The sequence below is a fragment of the Sus scrofa genome, unplaced genomic scaffold (assembly GCF_000003025.6).
Source record: "Sus scrofa isolate TJ Tabasco breed Duroc unplaced genomic scaffold, Sscrofa11.1 Contig303, whole genome shotgun sequence".
NCBI lineage: Eukaryota > Metazoa > Chordata > Mammalia > Artiodactyla > Suidae > Sus > Sus scrofa.
In genome coordinates, this window is record NW_018085171.1 from 11,737 (window position 1) to 36,502 (window position 24,766).

The following is a 24,766-nucleotide window of genomic DNA, read 5'->3' on the forward strand; positions in this document are numbered from 1 at the left end:
AGCAGTTCCCACTGCTGCTTGGTGCAGGGGGTTAAAGTATCCGGCATTGCTGCAACTGAAGCGTACATGGCAGATGTGGCTTGGATTCAATCCCTGGCTGGGGATCTTCCATATGCTGTGAGTGCAGCCATGAAAGCAAGCAAGCAAGCAAGCAAGCAAGAAAAGGAAAGGAAGGAAGGAAGGAAGGAAGGAAGGGACAAGCAAAGCAGGGAACATGGGGGAGCAACTCCCGAAGGCACATAACCTAAACCCTGACTCCCCCACTGCATTAGGGGATGCTGATTCTTGAGAGTGGGGAGGCTGACATGCTGACACGTGATTTCCTTTCTCAGTTGGAATGTGGTACCCCAACCCTTACCTGGCCAGCCACACGGGATGAGGAGATTGCAACATAAAGGGGGATAGACCCAGGTTAGTTGGTCTAAAAATAATTAGGTGTTTCAGGTAGATGCTCCCCAATGCAAATTTTCTGGTGAGTTCACTGTTTCTGAAAGTTCTAACTGCTTTGTTCCTCCTTTCCTTTCCTTCCTGTTTCTTCTACCCTGGGACTTCCTACTTTTATAACAATTTGCCAGCAGAATGTTTAAAGGCTGTGACTGACACTGCGCCTGTCTTGGGGATTGGACTTCTGCCTGAGGTTTTCAGTTTTCCTGAGTTTTCTTTCAGGGTTATTTGCTCATCTGAGGCCTCTGGTCTCATCTAGTTGTGTGATGGGATGTATGACTAGTTATGACTGCATTTGAGCTTCATTTTAAGATGTTTTAAGGAAGAGGTGAAAAGGAGTCTTTGCAGAGAGCAGGAGATCTCAATATGAATTCAGAGATCACTTATGCTGAAGTGAGGTTCAAAAATGAACCCAAGTCTTCAGGCACTAAATCAGAGCCTCCTACAGGTAAGACATTTTCTGGTGGTCAGAGCTGATGATGAGATGAAAGATGAAGAGAGAATACTGTAAGTGGAGCATAGGTGATGTTGCCTGCCAGTTCTCTGCCTGGCCATAGTTGGGAAACACAGGATTTTCAGAAGACTGAGTTGCCTGGAGATAAGCATTAAGGGTTGTGCAGTTGTACCAAAAACAGGACTGGGGTGTGAGAAAGTCATAAGAGTTCTGAGCTAAGGAGAGTGCTAATGAAGCTGAGAAGCTGTCTTTCTATGTCTTCGGAAGCTAAGTGAGGCTGTGGTCAAGAGATGGGTACCAGTCCTGAAACCATCAGCCCTGATGCAGGGGCTGATAATGAACGAGTGGATTTTATTTCTTGATCTGTTAGAGGGGAAGAGTTTGGGTGGAGAGTGTTTGGGTACCTGACTAAAGTGGACAAACCCCCACTGCAGGTTGAAAGACTCCAAGAGTCTTAGAAGGTAAGTCCCTTATGTTTCAAGAGAATTGCTCTGTAGTCAGAAAATCCATTGCATGCTTCATCTCTGAGATGGATTCATCTCAGTGTGGACATAGATAACAAGTACTTTGGGTAGGATGTATGGCATCTCAGATATAGAACAAAAGAGAGAGAAGGAAAAATAAAAAGCTTGGAGACTATGAGAAGCTGTGAGAAGGAAGTCATGTTTGCTCATATTTTCCAAAATTCCTCTGAGGAGATATGAAGAAGGCTCAGGTTTTTTCCTCTTAAACATTTGTATATAACTTTATTGCATGCTACAATGTTTGCTCATAGAAAAAAATGGAAAATTAGAAGTACACGCAAATGTAAATTACTCTATTTCTTCTTACCATTTAGAGATAACTATAATTTACATTTTAGTGTACATCCTTCCAGATGTAAATATACATATATGTGTATTTTTTATAAAAATGAGATATTATCCATTGCTGAAGTTTTCCCCTGCATTTGGCAATCTGTTAGAACTGTGAGAAAAGAGGTTTTTTGTTTGTTTGTTTGTTTGTTTTTTAGGATTGAATCCATGGCATATGGAAATTCCCAGGCTAAGTGTCGAATTGGAGCTGCAGCTGCCAGCCTATGCCATAACCATAGCAATGTGGGGTCCGAGCCACATCTGTGATCTACACCACAGCTCATGGCAATGCCAGATTCTTTTTTTTTTTTTTTAAATAAACTTTATTTATTTATTTATTTTTTGTCTTTTTTTTTTTTTTTTTTTTTTTTGCTATTTCTTGGGCCGCTGCCACGGCATATGGAGGTTCCCAGGCTAGGGGTCCAATCAGAGCTGTAGCCACCAGCCTATGCCAGAGCCACAGCAACGCGGGATCCGAGCCGAGTCTGCAACCTACACCACAGCTCACGGCAACGCCGGATCGTTAACCCACTGAGCAAGGGGAGGGACCGAACCCGCAACCTCATGGTTCCTAGTCGGATTCGTTAACCACTGCACCACACGGGAACTCCGCAATGCCAGATGCTTAACCCACTGAGCAAGGACAGGGATCAAACCCACATCTTCATGGATACTAGTCAGATTCGTTACCACTGAGCCGTGATGGGAACTCCTAGTTTCATATTATTTCAGATGTCATGTTGTTAGTAATAGCGCATCATCCAAGAAAACAAAGAGGAGAAAGAGAAGGTCAAAGTTAAAATTTATGATTGATGAAATTAATCTGATTTCTCCTTCAGCTCCCAAAGAGAAGACCAACCCTCAAAAAAGTGACTCTAGTTTTCCCAAGCTTCTTGCTTCATTGCTGATACTTCTGCTGCTATTGACAATCTCATTTTTAATTGCTTTTATCTGTAAGTATCCAGCTGAATCCATGAGGAATGTCTGCTTTACATGAAGAGATGGCATCCAATAAGGCGATATACAATGGGTTTATTCAGAAATCTGGAGAAGCAATTTTCTCTTGGGGAAGAAATATTTAGTGGGAATCCACTGGGAATCTTGCTCTTTCTTTCTTTCTTTTCTTTTTTTTTTTTTTTTTTTTTGTCTTTTGTCTTTTGAGGGCTGCACCCACAACATATGGATGTTCCCAGGCGAGGGGTCTAATCAGAGCTATAGCTGCCGGCCACAGACACAGCCACAGCAATGCCAGATCTGAGCTGCGACTGTGACCTACACCACAGCTCACAGGAATGCCAGATCCTTAACCCACTGAGCGAGGCTAGGGATCGAACCCGCAACCTCTTGGTTCCTAGTCGGAGTCGTTTCCACTGTGCCACAATGGGAACTCCCCAAGCCTCATCTTCATTCTACATCACAGCTCGTGGCAACGCTGGATCCTTAACCCACTGAATGAGGCCAGGGGTTGAACCCGCAACCTCATGGTTCCTCATTGGATTCATTTCTGCTGCACCACGATGGGAACTCCTCTTTCTTTGAATTTAGTTTAGAAATAATGGAATTTACTCTCTTTAGAGAAAATTAAGAGCATATGTGTGTGCATGTTTCTGTTTTATAGAGTGAAATCTATAGGGCACCATTTCTCTTTTTTTAAAATAAATTTTCTGTTTAGTTGACTTTGAAAACTGTGTTAGTTTCAGGTGTATAGCAAAGTGAATCAGTTATACATGTATATATGTCCATTTGTTTTCAGATTATTTTCCCTTATAGGTTATTATACAGTGTTTTAGGTAGATTACCCTGTGCTATACAGTAAGTCTTTGTTAACCCATCTATTTTATATACGGTGGTGTGAATATGTCAATCCCAACTCCCTAATTTATCCCCTCACCCCACATTTCCCCTTTGTAACCATAAATTTGGTTTCAAAACCTTTGAGTGTGGTTCTGTTTTGTATGTTCTTATGTATCATTTTTTGTTCGATTCCACATATTAGTGACTTCGTATTATATGTATCTTTCTCTGCCTGGCTTACTTCACTAAGTGTAATAATCTCTAGGTCCATCCATGTTGCTGCAAATGGCATTATTTCATTCTTTTTTATGGTTGAGTGATATTCTAGTATATGTATGTACCACACTTTATTCATTCCACTGTTGATGGACATTTAGGTTGCTTCCTTGTCTTGGCTGTTGTAAATAGCGCTGCAATGAACATTGGGGTACACATATCTTTTTGAATTATGGTTTTCTCCAGGTAGATGCCCAGGAATGGGATTTCTGGATCATATGATAGTTCTATATTTAGTGTTTTAAGGAACTTCCTTACTGTTCTCCATAGCGGTTGCATCAGCATACATTCTCACCAACAGTGTAGGAGGGTTTTCTCAGGCACCATTTCTATACTAGACAGTGTGTAAGTAAGGCCAAATCTGTATTTCCTTAGTAGCGTTTATAAGGCCATGCCTTTTTGTGTGCACAGACACATATTTTGGGATGGACAGGTGGACAAGAAGGAAATGGGAAGAAATCTTTTTTTTTTTTTTTTTTTGTGACCATAAAACAGTGTCTGGGTATTGTGACAATTTTGCTGCTGTCAACATTCTTTGAGTTCCCTAGAAATTACCACCTGAAGCAAATTTGACTTTCTGAAGCTTTACTGGAAGAATGCAACCCAGAGGAAGCTAGAATGAAGGGGAACAGGGCACTGAGGCAGGAGGAAGGGGAAGCAGATGGAAGGTGCTTTGTGACTGCGCTGGCCCCCACTTCACTAGAGGGCACAGACGGGTGCTCGGTCCTGTGGGAAGTTTCCAGAGGCCACGTGGAAACATTTTTTTTTTTTTTTTTTGTCTTTTTTGTTGTTGTTGTTGTTGTTGGTATTTCTTGGGCCGCTCCCGCGGCATATGGAGGTTCCCAGGCTAGGGGTCTAATCGGAGCTGCAGCCACCGGCCTACGCCAGAGCCACAGCAATGCGGGATCCGAGCCGCGTCTGCAACCTACACCACAGCTCATGGCAACGCCGGATCGTTAACCCACTGAGCAGGGGCAGGGACCGAACCCGCAACCTCCTGGTTCCTAGTCGGATTCGTTAACCACTGCGCCACGACGGGAACTCCGGAAGAAATCTTTCAAGAAAAAAAAATTTTTTTTTTTTTGGCTTTCCTGCTATTTCTTTCTTTCTTTTTTTTTTTTTTTTTATTTTCCCACTGTACAGCAAGGGGGTCAGGTTATCCTTACATGTATACATTACAATTACATTTTTTCCCCCACCCTTTCTTCTGTTGCAACATGAGTATCTAGACATAGTTCTCAATGCTATTCAGCAGGATCTCCTTGTAAATCTATTCTAAGTTGTGTCTGATAAGCCCAAGCTCCCGATCCCTCCCACTCCCTCCCCCTCCCATCAGGCAACCACAAGTCTCTTCTCCAAGTCCATGATTTTCTTTTCTGAGGAGATGTTCATTTGTGCTGGATATTAGATTCCAGTTATAAGTGATATCATATGGTATTTGTCTTTGTCTTTCTGGCTCATTTCACTCAGTATGAGATTCTCTAGTTCCATCCATGTTGCTGCAAATGGCATTATGTCATTCTTTTTTATGGCTGAGTAGTATTCCATTGTGTATATATACCACCTCTTCCGAATCCAATCCTCTGTCGATGGACATTTGGATTGTTTCCATGTCCTGGCTATTGTGAATAGTGCTGCAATGAACATGCGGGTGCACGTGTCTCTTTTAAGTAGAGTTTTGTCCGGATAGATGCCCAAGAGTGAGATTGCGGGGTCATATGGAAGTTCTATGTATAGATTTCTAAGGTATCTCCAAACTGTTCTCCATAGTGGCTGTACCAGTTTACATTCCCACCAGCAGGCAGGAGGGTTCCCTTTTCTCCACAGCCCCTCCAGCACTTGCTATTTGTGGATTTATTAATGATGGCCATTCTGACTGGTGTGAGGTGGTATCTCATGGTAGTTTTGATTTGCATTTCTCTTATAATCAGCGATGTTGAGCATTTTTTCATGTGTTTGTTGGCCATCTGTATATCTTCTTTGGAGAAATGTCTGTTCAGGTCTTTTGCCCATTTTTCCATTGATTGATTGGTTTTTTTGCTGTTGAGTTGTATAAGTTGCTTATATATTCTAGAGATTAAGCCCTTGTCGGGTTGCATCATTTGAAACTATTTTCTCCCATTCTGTAAGTTGTCTCTTTGTTTTCTTTTTGGTTTCCTTTGCTGTGCAAAAGCTTTTCAGTTTGGTGAGGTCCCATGGGTTTATTTTTGCTCTAATTTCTATTGCTTTGGGAGACTGACCTGAGAAAATATTCATGATGTTGATGTCAGAGAGTGTTTTGCCTATGTTTTCTTCTAGGAGTTTGATGGTGTCCTGTCGTATATTTAAGTCTTTCAGCCATTTGGAGTTTATTTTTGTGCATGGTGTGAGGGTGTGTTCTAGTTTCATTGCTTTGCTTACAGCTGTCCAGGTTTCCCAGCAATGCTTGCTGAATAGACTTTCTTTTTCCCATTTTATGTTCTTGCCTCCCTTGTCAAAGATTAATTGACCATAGGTGTCAGGGTTTATTTCCGGATTCTCTATTCTGTTCCATTGGTCTGTCTGTCTGTTTTGGTACCAGTACCACACTGTTTTGATGACTGTGGATTTGTAGTATTTCTTGAAGTCTGGGAGAGTTATGCCTCCTGCTTGGTTTTTGTTTCTCAGGATAAGAAAAATTTTAAATTGAATTTTCACCTTGATTATTTCTGTCCTTCCCAAGACTGCTTGAGATTTTAAAGCCAATTTGGTGACTGGGAGTTTGGGATTAGTAGATGCAGACTATTCTATATAGAATGGATAAACAAGTCCTATTTAGGGAACTATAGTCAATGTCCCATGATAAACCATAATGGAAAATAATGTGAAAAACTGTGTACATGCATGTATAACTGAATCACTTTTCCATATGGAAGAAATTAACACAACATTGTAAATCAACTATACTTGAATAAAAAAAAAAAAAAAAAGCCAGTCTGACAAATAGGTGGATTTCTATCTATCTTTCGTGTTAAGAATTTATCAAATTTTTAAAAGTCATAAAACTAGATATATTTGGGTAATACTTTATTTATTCATTTGTTCATTCAAAAAGCAGCGATGGCCACCTACTTTATATCAGGCGCTGTGCCATACAGAGTTGACAGAGCCATAGCTTTGGTCTCAAGTTCAGAGAATGATGGTAACTGGTTGAATGAGCCAGTGGCTATAACATTGCATGGTAAATGTTGTTCAGGTAAGAAGCACAGGAAGCTGAAATAGGCTTGTGGAAGGAGGTGACATCTACACTTATGTGACGTGAGAGAGCTTGGAAAAATTGGGGGAACCATATGTATAAAATGGCTGTAATGTGATTCTGAATGAACTGTGAGAAATGAAGTTGCAGGTAGGAGAATCAAGCTGGGTTCAGATCATGAAGACTATTTTGCACGATTCTAAAGACTGGATTTCCCTCCCCTGAAGGTTATTGTATCAATTATTCTCCACTGCTTAGTAAACCAATCTAAAACATAGTGGATTAAACCAACAACTATCTTTAGCTCATGATTCTGTGGTTTGGCAATTTGGACTATGCTCAGCTGGGAGGTACCTTTGGTCCTGGCTAAAACCATTCATTCATATGCAGTCAAATACCAGATGCAGGGAACCCAGTTTCTGAGGCAGAGGATGTAAGCTTGAGTGACATGGACAAATTGGTCCCATTTCTTTCCTAATTCATCTTGATAGCTTGAGCTTGTTCAGACAGTAATGTGTAGGCTTTGAGAGTGAGAATGACAGTGAGCAAAGCCTCTTGAAGCCTTCGCTTGAAACTAACTAGAGTTGCACCTGCTCACTCTACTGGCCAAAGGAGGTCTTAAAGCCAGGCCAGAGTCAAGTGATGGAGAAACAGACCCACTGAGAAGCTAAGAAGTTATATGGCAAAGGGATGTGGATACAGAGAGAGTTGAAAATTGTGATCATTTTTGCAGTGTGTCGTCCCAGTCATGGAGAGTGAGCCATTGAAGAATTTGAAGCAGGGACACGATATAACTCAATTTGACTTATAGAAATATGCTTTTGGCAGAGTGTGTAAAACAGATATATGAGGACAGAGCTGGAAGCAAGAGAGAACAGTTAGAAAGCCAATTCACCATCTGACTGAGAAGTAGTGAGACCCTGATCTAAGGCTAGAGGTAATGAGGAAGGTGAAGAGGGGTGGCGTTGAAGGATAATGAGAAGGTAGAATGGAGGAGATAGAGACTGAATGAATACTTAGATCTGGGAAATAAGGGACCAAGAGAAGCAGAGCATGGCTCCAATATTCTGACTCGGTAAACTCAGAAATCACAAAGTTATTCAAGGAGGTAGATAATGAAGGATGAGTAGGAGGTTTGGGATGGAAGATGGCGATTTAAGCTTGGGGCATGTTAAGTTTTCTATGACTCTGGGAGCTTCAGAAGGACATATCTAGTGGGAGACATATTTGTATGGATTTTAGGAGAGAGGTCTGAACTTTGGAAGCCATTTACATCGAGGAAGCTGTTGAAACCATGGGGATGTATGATATTTATTCAAGGAGACGGTTTAGTATAAGAAAGAAGGATAAGGATGCAACTCTAGGGAATGTTACATTTTAAAAGAGATGGATCAGGAGTTCCCTGGTGGTCTAGAGGTTAGGACTTGACGCTTTCACTGCTGTGACCCAGGTTCAATCCCTGGCCTAGGAAGAACTGAGATCCCACAAAAAACTGCTGCAGGCTGCAGCCAAAAAAAAAAAAAAAAAAAAAAAAGAGAGAGAGAGAGAGAGAAGAGCTTATAAAGGAGAATTAGGAGCAATAACAAGAAAGGTGAGAGGCCCAAACAGGAAAGAGCAATGTCCCAAGAGTTAAGGGGAAAGAGAACTGGGGTCACGTACTACAGGACATCAAAGAGGAAGAAAATTAAGAAGTGACCCTGGGAATTACCGATGAACCATTGGAAGGGTGGTTTTCATGGAGTGGTGAAAGCAGAAGGCAGCATGCAGTGGATCAAGGAGTAAATGGAGATAAGGAAGAAAGAAAGAGAGAGAACATTTGCTTTATAGAGGGAGAGGTACGTTAATTTTAAGTTGTGAAAGACTTTAACTAAGGAATAAGAGCCAGTTGGGATAGATAAAGAAAAGGAAAGAAGATGAAGAGACTAATGCTTTTCTTTTTTGAGCATTGTTGGATTTTTTTCCTTTTTGATTACCTATTCTACAAGTAATTCATGCAAATTAGCTCATTTCCCCTATGTACATCCTCAGATAGGAGTGGTTAATGGTTTTCTCTCCACTTCCCCTCCTTAGCACAGCCTTTGCACGCATGTGGTGTGAATACCTGAAGGAGAATATGGATGAGTCCCTTTGGACTCATTATAATGGAGGTATCGTGTCCTCTTTCAATGCTGATTTTTCAGCTATTGACTTGGAGAAATCTATGGTTTGAAAATCAGAGGGATTAAGGCTAATTGAATGTGGGGTGATAGGAAATCTTTTCCACTATCAGGATTCTTCTATTAATGTAATTGGGCAATTGTAGATTTTGTTTCTATTAAAGAATGTAAGTAACATTAAAGAGTGAAGCTGTTACTGCTGCTAGGAAAATGAATGGTCTTATTCTCTTTTTCAGTTTTTTTTCAAAAATATTCTCATATTCATAAAGAAAAAACGACTCTAAAAGAAGTCCCTCACAGAGCTTTGGAGTGTATGAAAGAAAATTTGACCATGGAAGGTAAAAATTCATGTGCCTATAATTCAGTTGTTGGCTATACTTAAAAGGATCCCAGATCAATATGTCCAATAAGATTCACAGGTAATTATACTAAGCAGTTGATGCCTATGATCATTTTAAGCTTTGAGGACATACATATATATATATATATAAATTTCTAAAATTTTTGTGTGTGTATCTTTAATTTATCTGTGCAAGAATGTAGTCTCAATTGTGAAAAAGATTACATGGCTTTTGGCTCCACTTCTTTCTGAATTTTCTATGCATACTTGCTGTTTTTCTCACGCATTGCTTAAAACTCACTTGCTCAAGAGAAATCTAATTAATTTATGTTGGAAGAAGACATATTGTGTTTGCATCAAACATTTCTAGGAGAATACATAAAATACCCTTACAGTGCTTACCAAGGGAGACTAGGGTTGAAGATGTTGAAAGAGAAAGTTTTAGTTTTGTTTGATGGCAATGACATTAATTTTAATGTAGATGTGAATTATTTAAATTAAAAATTGACTATTTTTAGAGAGCAGTTTTTATTTTTACAGCTAAATTGAGCAAATAATAGAGTTGCAATATCACTTCCCTCTCCTGTACACAGAATTTCTCAAATTATTAACATCTCACATTATTACTTATGATACATTACAATTGTTGAACCAATATTGATAAATTAGGAGTTCCTGTCATAGCTCAGTGAGTTAAGGCGCGTGACTCTGTGAGGATGAGGGTTCAATCCTTGGTCTTGCTCAGTGGGTTAAGGATCCAGTATTGCTGCAAACTGTGGCATAGGTTGCAGGTGCAGCTTGGATCTGATGTTGCTGTGGCTGTGGAGTAGGCCGGCAGCTGCAGCTCTGATTTGATCCCTAGTCTGGAAACTTCCATATGCCTCAGGTTTGGTCCTAAAAAGAAAAAATATTGATAAATTATCACTCATTAAAATTCTTAGTTTGTTCAGATTTCCTTAGTTTTTTCCCTTAATGAAAAAAATTTTTTTCTTAGTGAAAGCTTTTTCTTAATATTTTAATTGCTATTTTTTCTGTCCTAAGATCTCATCCAGGATGTTGCATTACATTTAGTTTTCATGTCTCTTCAGGCTCCTCTTGGCTGTCATTGTTTCTCAGATGTTTCTTGTTTTTGCTGACTGTGTCAGGTTTGAGGGCGATTGGCCAGGTATATTGCAGACTGTCCCTTTATTGGAATCTGTCTAATATTTTTCTAATGATTGGACTGGGATTATTGGTTTTTAAGAGGAAGATTACAGGCAGACATCAAGTACCATTCTCATTACATCATATCAAGGATACAAACTATCAAGATGGTTTTGAACTGTTGATGTTGAGTTTGAACACCTGGCTGAGATAGTGTTTGTCACATTTCTCAACTATAAAGTTATTCCCTCCTGCTTTTCATACTGTGCTGTTTGAAGGGAAGTTGCTATGTGCATGCCACAATTAAGGATTGGGGAGATACACTTCTTGTTTTTAGAGTGAAGTATTATTGAATTTAGTTTGCTTGGGTTGCCATAACAAAATACCACAAAGTGCATGTATTAAGCAATAGGTATTTTTTCACCGTTCCGGAAATTAGGCATCAAAGTGTAGCAGGGTTGGTTTCTGTTGAGGCCTCTCTCTCTGGCTTACAGATGGCTGTCTTCTCACTGCATCCTCACATGGCCTTTCCTCTGTGCACATGCAGAGAGGGGAGAGAAAGAGAGAGAGATGGAGCAATCTCTGGGGTCTCTTATCCTTTTTATAAGGACATCAGCCCTAGTGGATTAAAGCTCCTTCCTTATGACCTCATTTAACCTTTTTAAAAACATTTTTAAAAAATTATTTTTATTTTTTATTAGCATATGGTTGATTTACAGTGTTGTGTCAAGGTCTGCTGTATGGCGTAGTTACTGAGTCATACGTGTATATAATCCATTCATTTTCTCATACTATCTTCCATCATGTTCCATCCCAGGAGACTGGATATATTTCCCTGTGCTGTACAATAGGACCTCATTGCTTATCCATTCTACATGCAACGGTTTGCATCTACCAACCACAGACTCCTCTTCCATCCCACTGCCTCTCCCTCCCCTTTGGCAAGTGCAAGTCTGTTCCCCATGTCCATGAGTCTGTTTCTGTTTTTTGTAGATAGGTTCATTTGTGCCATATTTTAGGTCCCACATATAAATGATGTCTTATGGTATTTGTCTTTCTCTTTCTGACTCACTTCACTTAGTATGAGAATCTCTAGTTGCATCCATGTTGCTGTATATAGCATTACTTTGCTCTTTTTAAAGGCTGAGTAGCATTCCATTGTATATATGTACCACATCTTATTAATCCAGTCATTTAATCTTATTTGCCTTCTTAAAGGCCCTCTACAAATATAGTCACACTGAGGGTTAGGGCTTCAACATATGAATTTTGGGGGAACAAGGTTCAGTATGTAACATTCCACCTTCTGACCACCCCCCTCTCCCATTCACATTCTTCTTGCATAGAAAATACATTCGCTGGAGTTCCCATTGTGGTGCAGTGGAAATGAATCTGACTAGGAATGATGAGGTTGTGGGTTCAATCCCGGGCCTCTCTCAGTGGGTTAAGGATCTGGCATTGCCATGACCTGTGGTGTAGGTCACAGATGCGGTTTGGATCTGGTGTTGCTGTGGCTCTGAAGTAGGCCGGCAGCTACAGCTCCAATTACACCCCTAGCCTGGGAACCTCCATATGCTGCGAGTGCAGCCCTCAAAAGACAAAAAAAAAAAAAAAAATCTACAGTTATCAAGATGTTCTTCAGCAGGTGGATAAAAAAACTGGTACATCCTTTAAATCAAATGGTATTCAGTGATTTTTAAATGAGCCACAATGTCATGAAAATACATGGAGGAAACAAACGCATATTGCCTAGTAAAATAAGCCAATATAAAAAGACATCCCGGAAAAGGCAAAACTATGGAGACAGTAAAAATTTCAGCAGTTACCAAAGTTTGGAAAGGAGGGTAGAGCACACAAGATTTTTAGAGCAGTGAAACTATTCTAATATTGTAACAACAATGACATTATGCATTTGTCAAAATCCATAGTACTTCATACATATATATTTTCATTTTTAGGGCCGCATCCACGGCATATGGAAGTTCCTGGGCTAGGGGTCAAATCAGAGCTACAGCTGAAGGCCTATGCCACAGCCACAGCAACACCAAATCCGAGCCACATCTGCAACCCACACCAAAGCTTGTAGCAACACTGGATCCATAACTCACTGAGTAAGGCCAGGGATCAAACCTGTGTCCTCATGGATACTAGTCAGATTTGTTAACCACTGAGCCACAACGGGAACTTCCTATACTCCATTTTCTTTATCCAGTCACCTGTTGATGGAATTTCTAAAATAGTCAAATTCCTAAAATCAAAGGCTGGAATGGTGGTTACCAGGGACTAGGGAGAGGGGAAAATTGAGAGTTATTAATCAACGGTCATATACTTTCACTTAAGAAAGATGGATAAGTTCTAGAGATCTGTTGTATGGCATTGTAACTATAGTCATCAATACCGTACACTTAAAATCTGTTAAATGTACAGCTCATGTTAAGTGTTTTACCACAAGAATAACAAGAATGTCACTTACCAGATGTACTTCCCTAGAGACAAAAATTTTGGCTGCAGGTTCATCTGATAGCTATCAGGTTTGTTCAGAGAATAATATAAGCTTTTATCCCTTGGAGATCTAGTGTCCATTAGCATGCTAACAATTTTATAAAGTCCTGCATTTATCCTTTTATTTACTCATTCAATACCGATTAACAAGTGCTGACTATGAGCCAGAAATTGGACATTGAACAGAACAGAAAAGCTTCTTTCTCTTACAGAATTTTTCCTATAGAAGGGGAAGAAAATAAACAAGTAAATATATTTTATGTGGTGATAAGTGCTGTTGTGTTAAAAGCAAAGTATTAAAAGGAGACAGCAGATGCATGGGGGTACTATTTTATGTAGGGCAATTGGAGAAGATTCCAAGAAAAGGAGACATTGAACAGAGATCTGAAGGAATTAATGAAGCAAACTGTGACTATATTAGGAAATGAGCATCTCGAGCAAGGGGAAGAGGTAGTGCAAAGGTCCTGTAACAGGAACATACTTAAAATTCTTAGGAAACAAGCTGACAAGTCAGCCAGGGGTGGTGTAAGTGGAGATGAAGTCAGAAGGTTAGTGTGAATCACATGCCATGGGAGGGAATTTGGCTCACATTGAGTCTATTTAAACATGTGAGAGGCCATGATTTCATCTTCAAAAAAGCTATAATCTAGTGAGAAATAATGATGGCCAGAAACTGGATAATGATGTATGATATGGCAGGATTCTGCATGTAATATACAGATACAGACAATAAAAAAGTTGATAGATTGGATATGAAGCATGAAAGAAAGATTTCTTGGCCTGAGAAATTGGAAAACCAATTGCTATCGAATTGCCGATTGCTAAGATGAGAAAGACAATGGAAGGACCAAAAATTTTTCATTTTGTGAGGCATCAAATGTTCTCTTTGGAAATATATATGTTCTTTTTGGAAAATATAAAATCTAAAATAAAAATATATGTTCTCTTTGGAAAATATATAAGTGGGAAGTTCCTGGATATGAGTATGTAAAGCTATAGGCTAGATTAGATCACTTGAAGAGTGACAGTGCAAGTAGACAATGAAAAGGGGTCCAATATTTGAGTTCATAGAGAGGAAGAAGAACTTGTAAAGGATATTAAGATATAGATCTTGCAGTAAGGGTGAATGACATACCAGAAGCCAAAGGAAGAAAATATTATAAGGGTTGAGTCATGGAGTTCCCTGGTGGCTCAGTGGGTTAAGGATCCAATGTTGTCATTGCAGCAGCTTGGGTCACTGCTATGGCATGGATTCAGCCTCTGGCCTGGGAACTTCCACATGCCAGCGGTGCAGCCAAAAATAAAAATTAAAAAAAAAATTGAGTTGTCACCTATTTCAATTGATCTCAATGAAAAGTTTAAGTTGGAGATGGGAGAGAACTGAAAAAGGATTTGGCAACAAGGATGTCTTCAGTGACTTTAGCAAGATGCATTTTGGTGGACTTGAGGGTTAGGAAGCCTTCTTAGGAGGGTTTGATAGATGTTGGGAAGAGAAAAACTGAAGAGGATGAGTAAAAACAACTTTCATTTAGAGCAGAGAGACGAAGATTGCTGATAGCAGACTGTGGCTCCCAGGGCAGAGTGGAATGTTGCCTTCCAAATGAAAAGATTTAAAGTATCCAAACTACCAGTTTTCTTTTCTTTCTTTCTTGTGTGTGTGTGTGTGTGTGTGTGTGTGTGTCTTTTTGCCGTTTCTTGGGCCACTCCCACAGCATATGGAGGTTCCCAGGCTAGGGGTCAAATCAGAGCCATAGCTGCTGGCCTACGATAGAGCCACAGCAACGCGGGATCTGAGCCACATCTGCAACCTACACCACAGGTCATGGCAACGCCAGATCCTTAACCCACTGAGCAAGGCCAGGGACTGAACCCAAAACCTCATGGTTCCTAGTCGGATTTGTTAACCAAGAGCCACGATGGGAACTCCCCAAATCACCAGTTTTCTACACAAAATGGATTTTCTTATATGATGGCCTGTTCTGTTACAGGGTTCTGGTTTTATTGTCTGGATTCTCCTCGCATGAATTACACCCTCAGCACAGATTTCTAACTAGTAAGGTTATACTAATTACAAACATCATTTATAATCCCATTTTGGGGAAATTATGTTTATCTCAACTGACTCAGAAAAAAATCAATTATTTATTTATGTAGTTAAAATTAAGTTATAGTTGACTTACAACAGTGTGTAAATTCAAGGTGTACAGGTATTGATTTTATGTCATAATATAATTGCTATATTACCATTAGCTAACGTCTCTAACATATCATATAATTACCATTTTTTTTCTGGTGTTGGGAAGACTTAAAATCTACTTTCCTAGCAACGTTAACATTCACCATCTAGGTTTGTTGTCTATAATCACTGTACTGAGTATTAAATCTCCAGGACTTAGGTGTATGCTAGTTCTAAGTATGATCCCTTAAACAGCATCTCTCCTATTCCCACACCTCCCAGCCACTGGTAACCACCAATTTATTCTCTGCTTTTACAACTTTTTTTTTTTTTTTTTTTTTTTTAGATTTCACATGAAGAGATACCATATAGTATTTGTCCTTCTTTATCTGACTTATCTCATTCAGCATGATGTCCTCAAGGGCCATCCACGTTGTTGCAAATGGCAGAATTTTCTTTTTTCTCATGGCTGAATAGTATTCCAGTACATACACCACATCTTCTTTATTGGTTCATCTCTTGATGAACACTTGGGTTGCTTCCATAGCTTAACTTTTGTAAATAATGCTGCAGCGAACATAAGAGTGCATGTATCTTTTTTAACTGGTGCTCTTATTTTCCTTTTTTTTTTTTTTTTTTTTTGTCTTTTTGCTATTTCTTTGGGCCACTCCCGCGGCCCATATGGAGGTTCCCAGGCTAGAGGTCAAATCGGAGCTGTAGTCACCGGCCTACCCAGAGCCACAGCAACGCGGGATCCGAGCTGCCTCTGCAACCTACACCACAGCTCATGGCAACGCCGGATCCCTAACCCACTGAGTAAGGGCAGGGACCGAACCCGCAACCTCATGGTTCCTAGTCGGATTCGTTAACCACTGCGCCACGACGGGAACTCCCTGGTGCTCTTATTTTCTTCTGCTAAATACCCAGAGTGAAATCGCTGGCTCTTTTTCTTTTGTGTATCTCCTGCCTACTTATTGTGGATGTAGATGACTTTATTCCTTTTGTCTTTTAACCATACCGCTAGCTTTAAAGTGGTTGATTTTCTACTCATACCATATATTTGCCTTTACTGATGAGGTTTTTCCTTTTGTAATGTCTGTGGTCTTTTCACTTAGAGAAGTCCCTTTAATATTTTTGGGAAAGCTGGTTTAAGTGGCTCTAAACTCTTTTAGCTTCTCTGTAAAACTCTTTCTCTCTCTTTCAATCTGAATGAGTGCCTTGCCAGATAGTGTATTCTTGTTATTTTTTTCCCTTTCATTAAATAATTGTGCCACTCCTTCCTGACCTGCAGAGGTTCTTCTGAAAAGCCCGCCTTATGAGAGTTCCCTTGCACATTGCTAATTGTTTTCCCTTGCTGCTTTTACAACCTCTCTTTATCTTTAAAACTTGCCATTTTTATTACAGTGTTTCCGGATGTGGACTTCTTTGGGTCTCTCTGTGCTTCTTGGACCTGGATATCTGTTCCCTTTTCCAGGCGAAGGACATTTTTCAGCTATCATGTCTTCAAATATATTCTCTGCCCCTTCCTCTCGCTTCTGCTTCTGGGACCCCAGGAATGTGAATGTTAGTATGTGGATGTTGTCCCAGGAGTCTCTTAAACTGCCCTCATAAAAATTTTTTTTCTTTCTGTTCAGTTTGGGTGATTTTCACTACTCTTTCAGTTTGCCGATCCAGTCCTCGGTGTCATCGGATCTATTGTTGATTCCTTGTGGTGTATTTTTAATTCCAGCTATTGTGTTTTTCAGCTCAGTTTGGTTCTTTTTTATATTTTCCAGCTCCTTCTTAGACTTCTCACTGTATTCATCCTTTCTTCTGAGCTTGTCTAGTATTTTTCTGATCATTACCTTGAACTGTTTAATGGGTACATTACTCATCTTTGCTTCGCTTATCTCTTTTTCTGGAGTTTTATCTTGTTCCTTTTTTTGGATTCTCTGTTCTTATTTCTGCACATGAGGTATGTCAGTTATGTTCCTGGATTGTGGAGAAGTGGCCTTATATAGGAGGTGTCCTGTGGGGCCCAGCAGCATGTTCTCTTCTGTTCACTAGTGTTATGTGCTCTAAGGGTGCCTCCTATGTTGGCTGCATGGGACCTTCTGTTGTGGCAGGGCCAACTACTGTGGGTGCATCACTAGGCAGGCCTGGCTTCTGGGCCTGGTCCCTGCCAGGCACTGTCTAGTGCAGAGGTTGTTTGCCCAGTAGTTGGTAGGCCATGTCCTGCTGTGGATGGCTGCAGGTCCCAAAGGCCCAGGACTAGTGCTAACCCACTCTTCGGGCAGAGCCAGGTCCCAGGTGTCTAGGTGTTGGGGGCGAAGGGGGTTCCTGGAGCTGATACTGGTTGCTGGTGGGCAGGGCCATTTCTTCTTATGGCTGGGTGTGGTCCCTGGGGGAATTCTGTGGCTGGTGGTGGTCCACTGGTGAGTGGAGCTGGGTCCTGGTGGCTGGCTGCAGGGCCTGATGGTTCTGGAGCTGTTGGCCTACTTGTGCACAAGGCCAGACTTGGGGGTTCCAGAGCAGGTGCTGGCTTGCTGGTGGGTTTTGACATTGCTGGCTGAGGTCACAGAGGGCCCAGGCCTACAGCTAAACAGCTGATGGGTGGAGCCGGGGTTCTGGGGTGGCTCTGCAGGACCTTGGAGCCGGCATAAGACTACTGGTAGATGGGGCCAGGGCTGGGATCTTAGGGCTGTTGCCCACCTGCTGGTGGATGTGGTTGGCTCTGGGGGGTTAGTGCTGGCCTGCTGGTGGGTGGGGATGTGTACTGGGCCCTTTGGTGGGCAGGGCTAGCATTTGGGGTGGATGGGGGCTCAAGTGGACCGATGGCTGCTGACAACCTGCTGGTGGGTGTGGCTCTTTTCCTGCACAACTTGTTGCTTGGCACCCAGGACAGGTGCCAAGAAGCTGGTGGTTGGCATTGGGTCTGAGAAGCTAACAAGCTGGAGGAAGAACTGAAAAATGGCACTTATCTGCACCAGCGCCCTTGTGGGAGAATGAGCTCCCCAAAGGGCTGCTGCCAGTGTCTATGTCCCCAGGGTGACTCCCATGTGCCTCCTGCCTCTCTCTGGGAAGTTCTCCAAGATTAGCACGTGGGTCTGACCCATGCTCCTTTTAAGTTAATGCTTCTTCCTTATATTTTAGAACATGTGAGGTTTTGTGTGTGCCCTTTAAGAGCAGAGTCTCTGCAGAGCTCCCTGTGGCTCAGAGGGTTAAGGATCCGGCATTGTGGAGTTTCTTTTGTGGCTCAGTGGTAATGAACCTGACTAGTATCCAAGAGGACGCAGGTTCGATCCCTGACCTTGCTCAGTGGGTCAGGGATCTGGTGTTGCCATGAGTTTGGTGTAGATCACAGATGTGACTTGGATCCTGCATTGCTGTGAATCGACCCCTAGCCTTGAACTTCTAAGTGCTGCAGATACAGCCCTAAAAAGCAAAAAAAAAAAAAAAAAAAAAAAAAAGGAGAATCTCTGTTTCCTATAGCTCTCTGACTCTTCTAGTAGCAAGCCCCATTGGCCTTCAATGCAATGACATTTTGGGGGCACATCTTCCCAAGGCATGACTGGGGAACGTGATGTGGGCTTGGACTCCTCCCTTCTTAGAACGTTTTTTTTTTTTTTGTTTTTTTTTTTTGTTTTTTTTTTAAATAGCCTCACTCCCAGAATATGGAAGTTCCCTAAACTGCACTGCAGCTGTGGCAACGCCAGATTCTTTAACCCACTGGGCCAGGCCAGCGGTGGAATCTGCTGTGACTCGAGCTGCTGCAGTCAGGTTCTTAACTCACTGCACCACAACAAGAACTTCTCGAGTTCTCTTTCTTTTATGTATGTATTTATTTATTTATTTATCTTTTAGGGCTGCACCCATGGCATATGCATATGGAGGTTTCCAGGCTGGGGAACAATTGGAGCTATAGCTGCTGGCCTACGCCACAGTCACAGCAACACAGGATCCAAGCCACATCTGCAACCTACACCACAGCTCATGGCAACGCTGGATCCTTAACCCACGGAATGAGGCCAGGGATCGAACCCAGGTCCTCATGGATGCTTGTCAGGTTCGTTAACCACTAAGCCAGGAAGGGAAGTCCTCAACTTTCCTTTTAAATAACTGTGTAAAGCTTCAGATGCAGTGAGAGTACCTTAAAATAACAAAATGATCTGAATTCCTTCCTTCCATCCCTTGTATCAGTGCTATAATGTATTTCACTTACACATTATAGTTGATATTATTATTTTGAACAAAGTATCTGATAGATCAATCGAGAATTTGAAAAATAAAAGTTTTTATTTTACTTTTACTTATTTATTCTTTGATATTCTTTCTTTCTTCATGTAGATCTATGTTTCTGACCTATACTATTTTTCTTTTCTCTTAAAAACATCTTTCAACATTACCTGCAAATCAGGTCAACTGGCAATAAACTCCTTCAATTATGTTTGTCTGAAAGCGTTCTTATTTCTTATTCACCTTCGAAGGTTAATTTTGCAGGTTACAGAATTAGGGTGCTAGCTTTTTTCTTTCAACACTTTAAATATTTCACTCCACTCTCTTCTTGCTTCTGTGGTTTCTGTGAAGTCTGAGGTTATTCTTATCTTTGCCTTTCTATAGGAGGTGTTTTATGCCTTCTGGCTTCTTTAAGGAGTTTTCTTTTTTCTTGGCCACACCCAAAGCCTGTGGAAGTTCCCAGGCCAGAAATTGAACCTGTGCTGCAGTAGTGACCTGAGCCTCTGCAGTGACAATGCTGGATCCTTAACCCACTGCACCACAGGGGAATTTTTTTTTTTAAATCCAAATTATATCTCTGCTTTTGTTTAATTTAATTAATTAATTTATTTTGGGTCATGCTTGCACCATGTGGAAGTTACCAGGCTATGGATTGAACCCCCACCATTGCTATAAGCTGAACCGCAAAATTGACAATGCCAGATGACTAATCTGCTGAGCCACCCGGGGATGGGGACGCCTTCAAAGTGTTTTGTTTTAGTATGTCTTGTATTTTTTTCTCACGAGCTGCACATGATGTACCAAGTAAAAGCAACTGCTATAAATAGACCTTAACCTGTTGCCACATCCAGCGCTGCAGGGAAACGGGGAATCCTGGAAGAGAGACGGTGCCCGTATAACAGATCACACAAGACACTTACGTTTAGAAAGTGGGGGACCAGGAGGCACTCTGTTCCGAGGAACAAAGGCCCCTAGGCTTTTAGCCCACATGATTTTTATTAAGGAAGGTGATGAGATTAGTGGGCAGGGACAGGTAGAGGCAATAATGAGATTATCTTCTTAGTGATATCAAAGGGGGTATCCTTAGGACTTAGTGCAGCTGTTTATAGAATGACCTGGTTAATGCATAAGTCCTTTATCTTGTCTTGGATGGAGACTGTACTTTAGAACTCTGAGTCCATAGATACTTGCCTTCTGCCGAGTTCTGCTGTTCCTTGGTCTGCAACACCCTGTGTGACAGTGAGGTGTGGGTGTGGGGGAATTCTATAGTTCTATGATTTGATTCACTCTTTTATGAGTCTTTGCCTTTGGGCTTTGAACTTACAAATTCTTCTCAGTTGTTTTCATTACCCCCTTGAAGTGGGCCAGGTGGCTAGAGTGGGCTTCCTTAGTTAGTTGGGATCTGATAAAATCTCCAGCAGGTTAGGCTCTGGTTAGATGGTTTCTCCTGAGGGCAAATATTGTTAAAAAGAAAAGAGGGAGTCCCCATCATGGCTCAGTGGTTAACGAATCCGACTAGGAACCATGAGGTTGCGGGTTCGATCCCTGGCCTTGCTCAGTGGGTTAAGGATCCAGCATTGATGTGAGCTGTGGTGTAGGTCGCAGAGGCAGCTCGGATCCCGTGTTGCTGTGGCTCTGGTGGCTACAGCTCCGATTAGACCCCTAGCCTGGGAACCTCCATATGCCTCGGGTGTGGCCCTAGAAAAAGATTTAAAAGAAAAGAAAAAAGAAAAGAAAAGAAAAGAAAAGAAAAGAATATGCTGCTGTGTTTCAAAATGGTACCTTTTGCTCTGTTTTTGCCAGAAGCACAGAATTTTTCTTAGATATTTACTATGGGAAGTGGGTGGAACTCCGGGATGTAAAACTCACAGAAGTGTGGGGGTCTCCACATTGACCAGGTCCCCCTGGACTTTTTATCTCTTAGAGTTGTCCACACGGAGTTTATAGCTATTTCACAATTATAGACCAGGCTTCCTTACCCCGGGACTGGTTCCCAAAGAGGTTTCTGCTCTAGTAAATTGTGATTCTCTGTATTTGCCTGGGTGTCTCTCCAACTTTGGGGGCAGTGGTTTGCTTTGTCAAGAGTCATTGATCTTGAGTTTGTTTAGCTTTTTCCTAGATAGAATAGAGTGATGAAGGAGTTCCCATCATGACTCAGTGGTGGCAAGCCCGACTAGTATCCATGAGGATTTGGGTTTGATCCCTGGCTTCAGGTTCAGCCCTAAAAGACAAAAAAAAAAAAAAAGAAAGGAGTGATGACTTCCAAACTTCTTACTTGCAAGGCTGGAAACCGGAAGTCTGTTTATTTGTTGTTGTTTTACTCTATTTTGTCTCTGTTATTAGGTTGAGTAATTTCTGTTATTCTAGCTTTTGATTTACTAATTTCTCTGTCCTCTTTATTCTGCTGTTGAGCCCATGCAATGAGCTTTTAATTTGGGCTAATATATTTTTCAATTATAAAATTCCATTTGATTCCCCTTATATCTTTAATTTGTTTGCTGAGATTCTCTATTTCTTTGCTGAGGTTTTCCATTTTTTTTATTTGGTTCAAACATTTGTAGTTTATTAATGAAGCATCTTTCTATGGCTTCTTTAAAATCTTTGCCGGATAATTCCAATATTTCTCTTATCTTGGTTTTGATATATGTGTTTTTTCTTTTTTTAAAACTAATTTTTGGGGAGTTCCTGCCATGGCTTAGTGGTAACAAACCTGACTAGTATCCATGAGGATGCGGGTTTGATCCCTGGCCTTGACAGTGGGTTAAGGATTCGGTGTTGCCATGAGCTGTGGTGTAGGTTGCAGATGAGGCTTGGATTCAGCAATGCTGTGGCTATAGTGTAGGCCCACAGTTGCAGCATAGATTCGACCCCTAGCCTAGGAATGCCGCAGGTGTAACCCTAAAAGACAAAACAAAACAAAACAAAAAAACTAATTTTTGAGAACTTTGTGGTTTTTGGTCTGAGAAGAAGTTTTCCCTGAGACCTGAATATTTTTGTATTATGTTCTGAGAATCTGAATCTTACTTAAGCTTCTATTTTATTTATTTATTTATTTATTTATTTATTTATTTATTTATTTATTTATTTATCTTTTCTAGGGCTGCTCCCGTGGCATATGGAGGTTCCCAGGCTAGGGGTCTAATCAGAGCTATAGCTGCCAGCCTACGCCACAGCCACAGCAACGCCGGATCCGAGCTGCATCTGCAACCTATGCCACAGCTCACGGCAATGCCAGATCCTTAACCCACTGAGCAAGGCCAGGGATCGAACCCTCAACTTCATGGTTACTAGTTCGGATTTGTTACCCCTGAGCCACGACGGGAACTCCTTTAAGCTTCTATTTTAGCTGGTTTTTCCTGACACCACTCTGGCAAAGGAAACAGGCCCCTACCTGGTTACTGCCTATGTGGGTGGACTTGACCTCCTTGCTACCGAATGGGTGGGGCAGAGTATCCTTGTTGTCCCCAGGTTGCCCCCAGATGCAAGTTCTGGTTTCCATGTAGTCTGCCATGGTTCTTAATTTTTATAAAACACACACTGTAAAAATTCCTTTTCTTATATGGCACTGATATGGCCTTCTTCTTAATACAGACAAAGACTGGAGTTGCTGTCCAAAGAACTGGACGTCCTTTGGTTCTAACTGCTACTTTATTTCTGTTGAAAGCGGTACATGGGATGAGAGTGAGAAAAAATGCTCAAGTGTGAAGACTCACCTGCTGGTGATCACCACCAAGGCTGAACAGGTACTTTCTTTCTTTTTTTCTTTTTTTTTTTTATAATTTTTTTATTTTCCCACTGTACAGCAAGGGGGTCAGGTTATCCTTACATGTATACATTACAATTACATTTTTCCCCCACCCTTTGTTCTGTTGCAACATGAGTATCTAGACAAAGTTCTCAATGCTATTCAGCGGGATCTCCTTGTAAATCTATTCTAGGTTGTGTCTGATAAGCCCAAGCTCCCGATCCCTCCCACTCCCTCCCCCTCCCATCAGGCAGCCACAAGTCTCTTCTCCAAGTCCATGATTTCCTTTTCTGAGGAGATTGAACAGGTACTTTCTAATGAATAATGGAGTCAGGAGTGTTACCTGGCTTTTTAACATCTCCTTTGGCTAAGAAGGAGAAATTTATCATCTTGGGATATTAGTGCTGTGGCAGGAGGCTTTCGAGAAAATAGAAAAGGCTACCTAAGGTTTTACATTCAATGCTTTCTTCCTGAATCTATAAAACCAACCTGCCCCAAATAAATTGGGGTATTGAAAATATAATTTGTCAAGGGTTGAGTGGAAGGATGAAAATATTTCAACCTGAAACATCAGTTTACTATTTCAATGTGTACATGTTTTATAAATTATTAATGATTTAACAGAGAAGAGGTATTAAGTCAAGTTGTGACCTAAAGTTCAGTCATGAAGAGTCACAATCAACAATCAGAAATGAAGTTAAGGGAGTTCCCGTCGTGGCGCAGTGTTTAACGAATCCGACTAGGAACCATGAGGTTGCGGGTTCGATCCCTGCCCTTGCTCAGTGGGTTAACGATCCGGCGTTGCCGTGAGCTGTGGTGTAGGTTACAGACGCGGCTCGGATCCCGCGTTGCTGTGGCTCTGGTGGCTACATCTCCGATTAGACCCCTAGCCTGAGAACCTCCATATGCCGCGGGAGCGGCCCAAGAAATAGCAACAACAACAACAAAAAAGACAAAAGACAAAAGACAAAAAAAAAAAAAAAAAAGAAATGAAGTTAAGAATCTTTACATTTAGGCATTCCCGTTGTGGCTCAGCAGGTTGAGAACCCGACTGGTTCCATCCCTGGCTTTGCTCAGTGGGTTGGGGATCTGGTTTGGCTGTGAGCTTTGGTGTAGGTCACAGCAACTGATCCCTGTTGCTGTGACCGTGGTGGAGGCGCCAACCGCAGCTTCAATTTGATCCCTAGTCTGGGAATGCAGGCGAGGCCCTAAAAAGAGAGAGAAAAAAGAATTTCTATATTTATAAAAGGAAAATTATTTGTTTGTTGTTGTTGTTTGCTTTTTAGGGCCGCACCTGCAGCACATGGAGGTTCCCAGGCTAGGGGTCGAATCGGAGCTGTAGCCACCAGCCTATGCCAGAGCCACAGCAATGCAGGATCCAAGCCGCATCTGCAACCTACACCACAGCTCACGGCAACACCGGATCCCTGACTCACTGAGCAAGGCCCGGGAT

General features: G+C 41.4%; 1 protein-coding gene across 5 annotated transcripts in view; it reads left to right on the forward strand.

Moving 5' to 3' along the window:
* Nucleotides 1-546: 546 nt before the first annotated feature.
* The window catches only part of LOC110258709 (C-type lectin domain family 4 member A-like), a 28,963-nt gene continuing 4,743 nt past the window's right edge, over nucleotides 547-24,766 (forward strand). For 2 of the 5 annotated variants that reach the window (XM_021081966.1, XM_021081970.1), the window contains exons 1-4: nucleotides 548-892; nucleotides 2,592-2,705; nucleotides 9,429-9,530; nucleotides 23,160-23,311. In XM_021081966.1, coding sequence (XP_020937625.1) covers nucleotides 811-892; nucleotides 2,592-2,705; nucleotides 9,429-9,530; nucleotides 23,160-23,311 — 450 coding nt within the window. In that variant the 5' untranslated portion in view covers nucleotides 548-810. Of the gene's footprint in view, nucleotides 893-2,591; nucleotides 2,706-8,567; nucleotides 9,184-9,428; nucleotides 9,531-23,159; nucleotides 23,312-24,766 lie in introns of those variants that run through there. The other 3 variants (XM_021081968.1, XM_021081967.1, XM_021081971.1) reach the window with 3 other exon arrangements.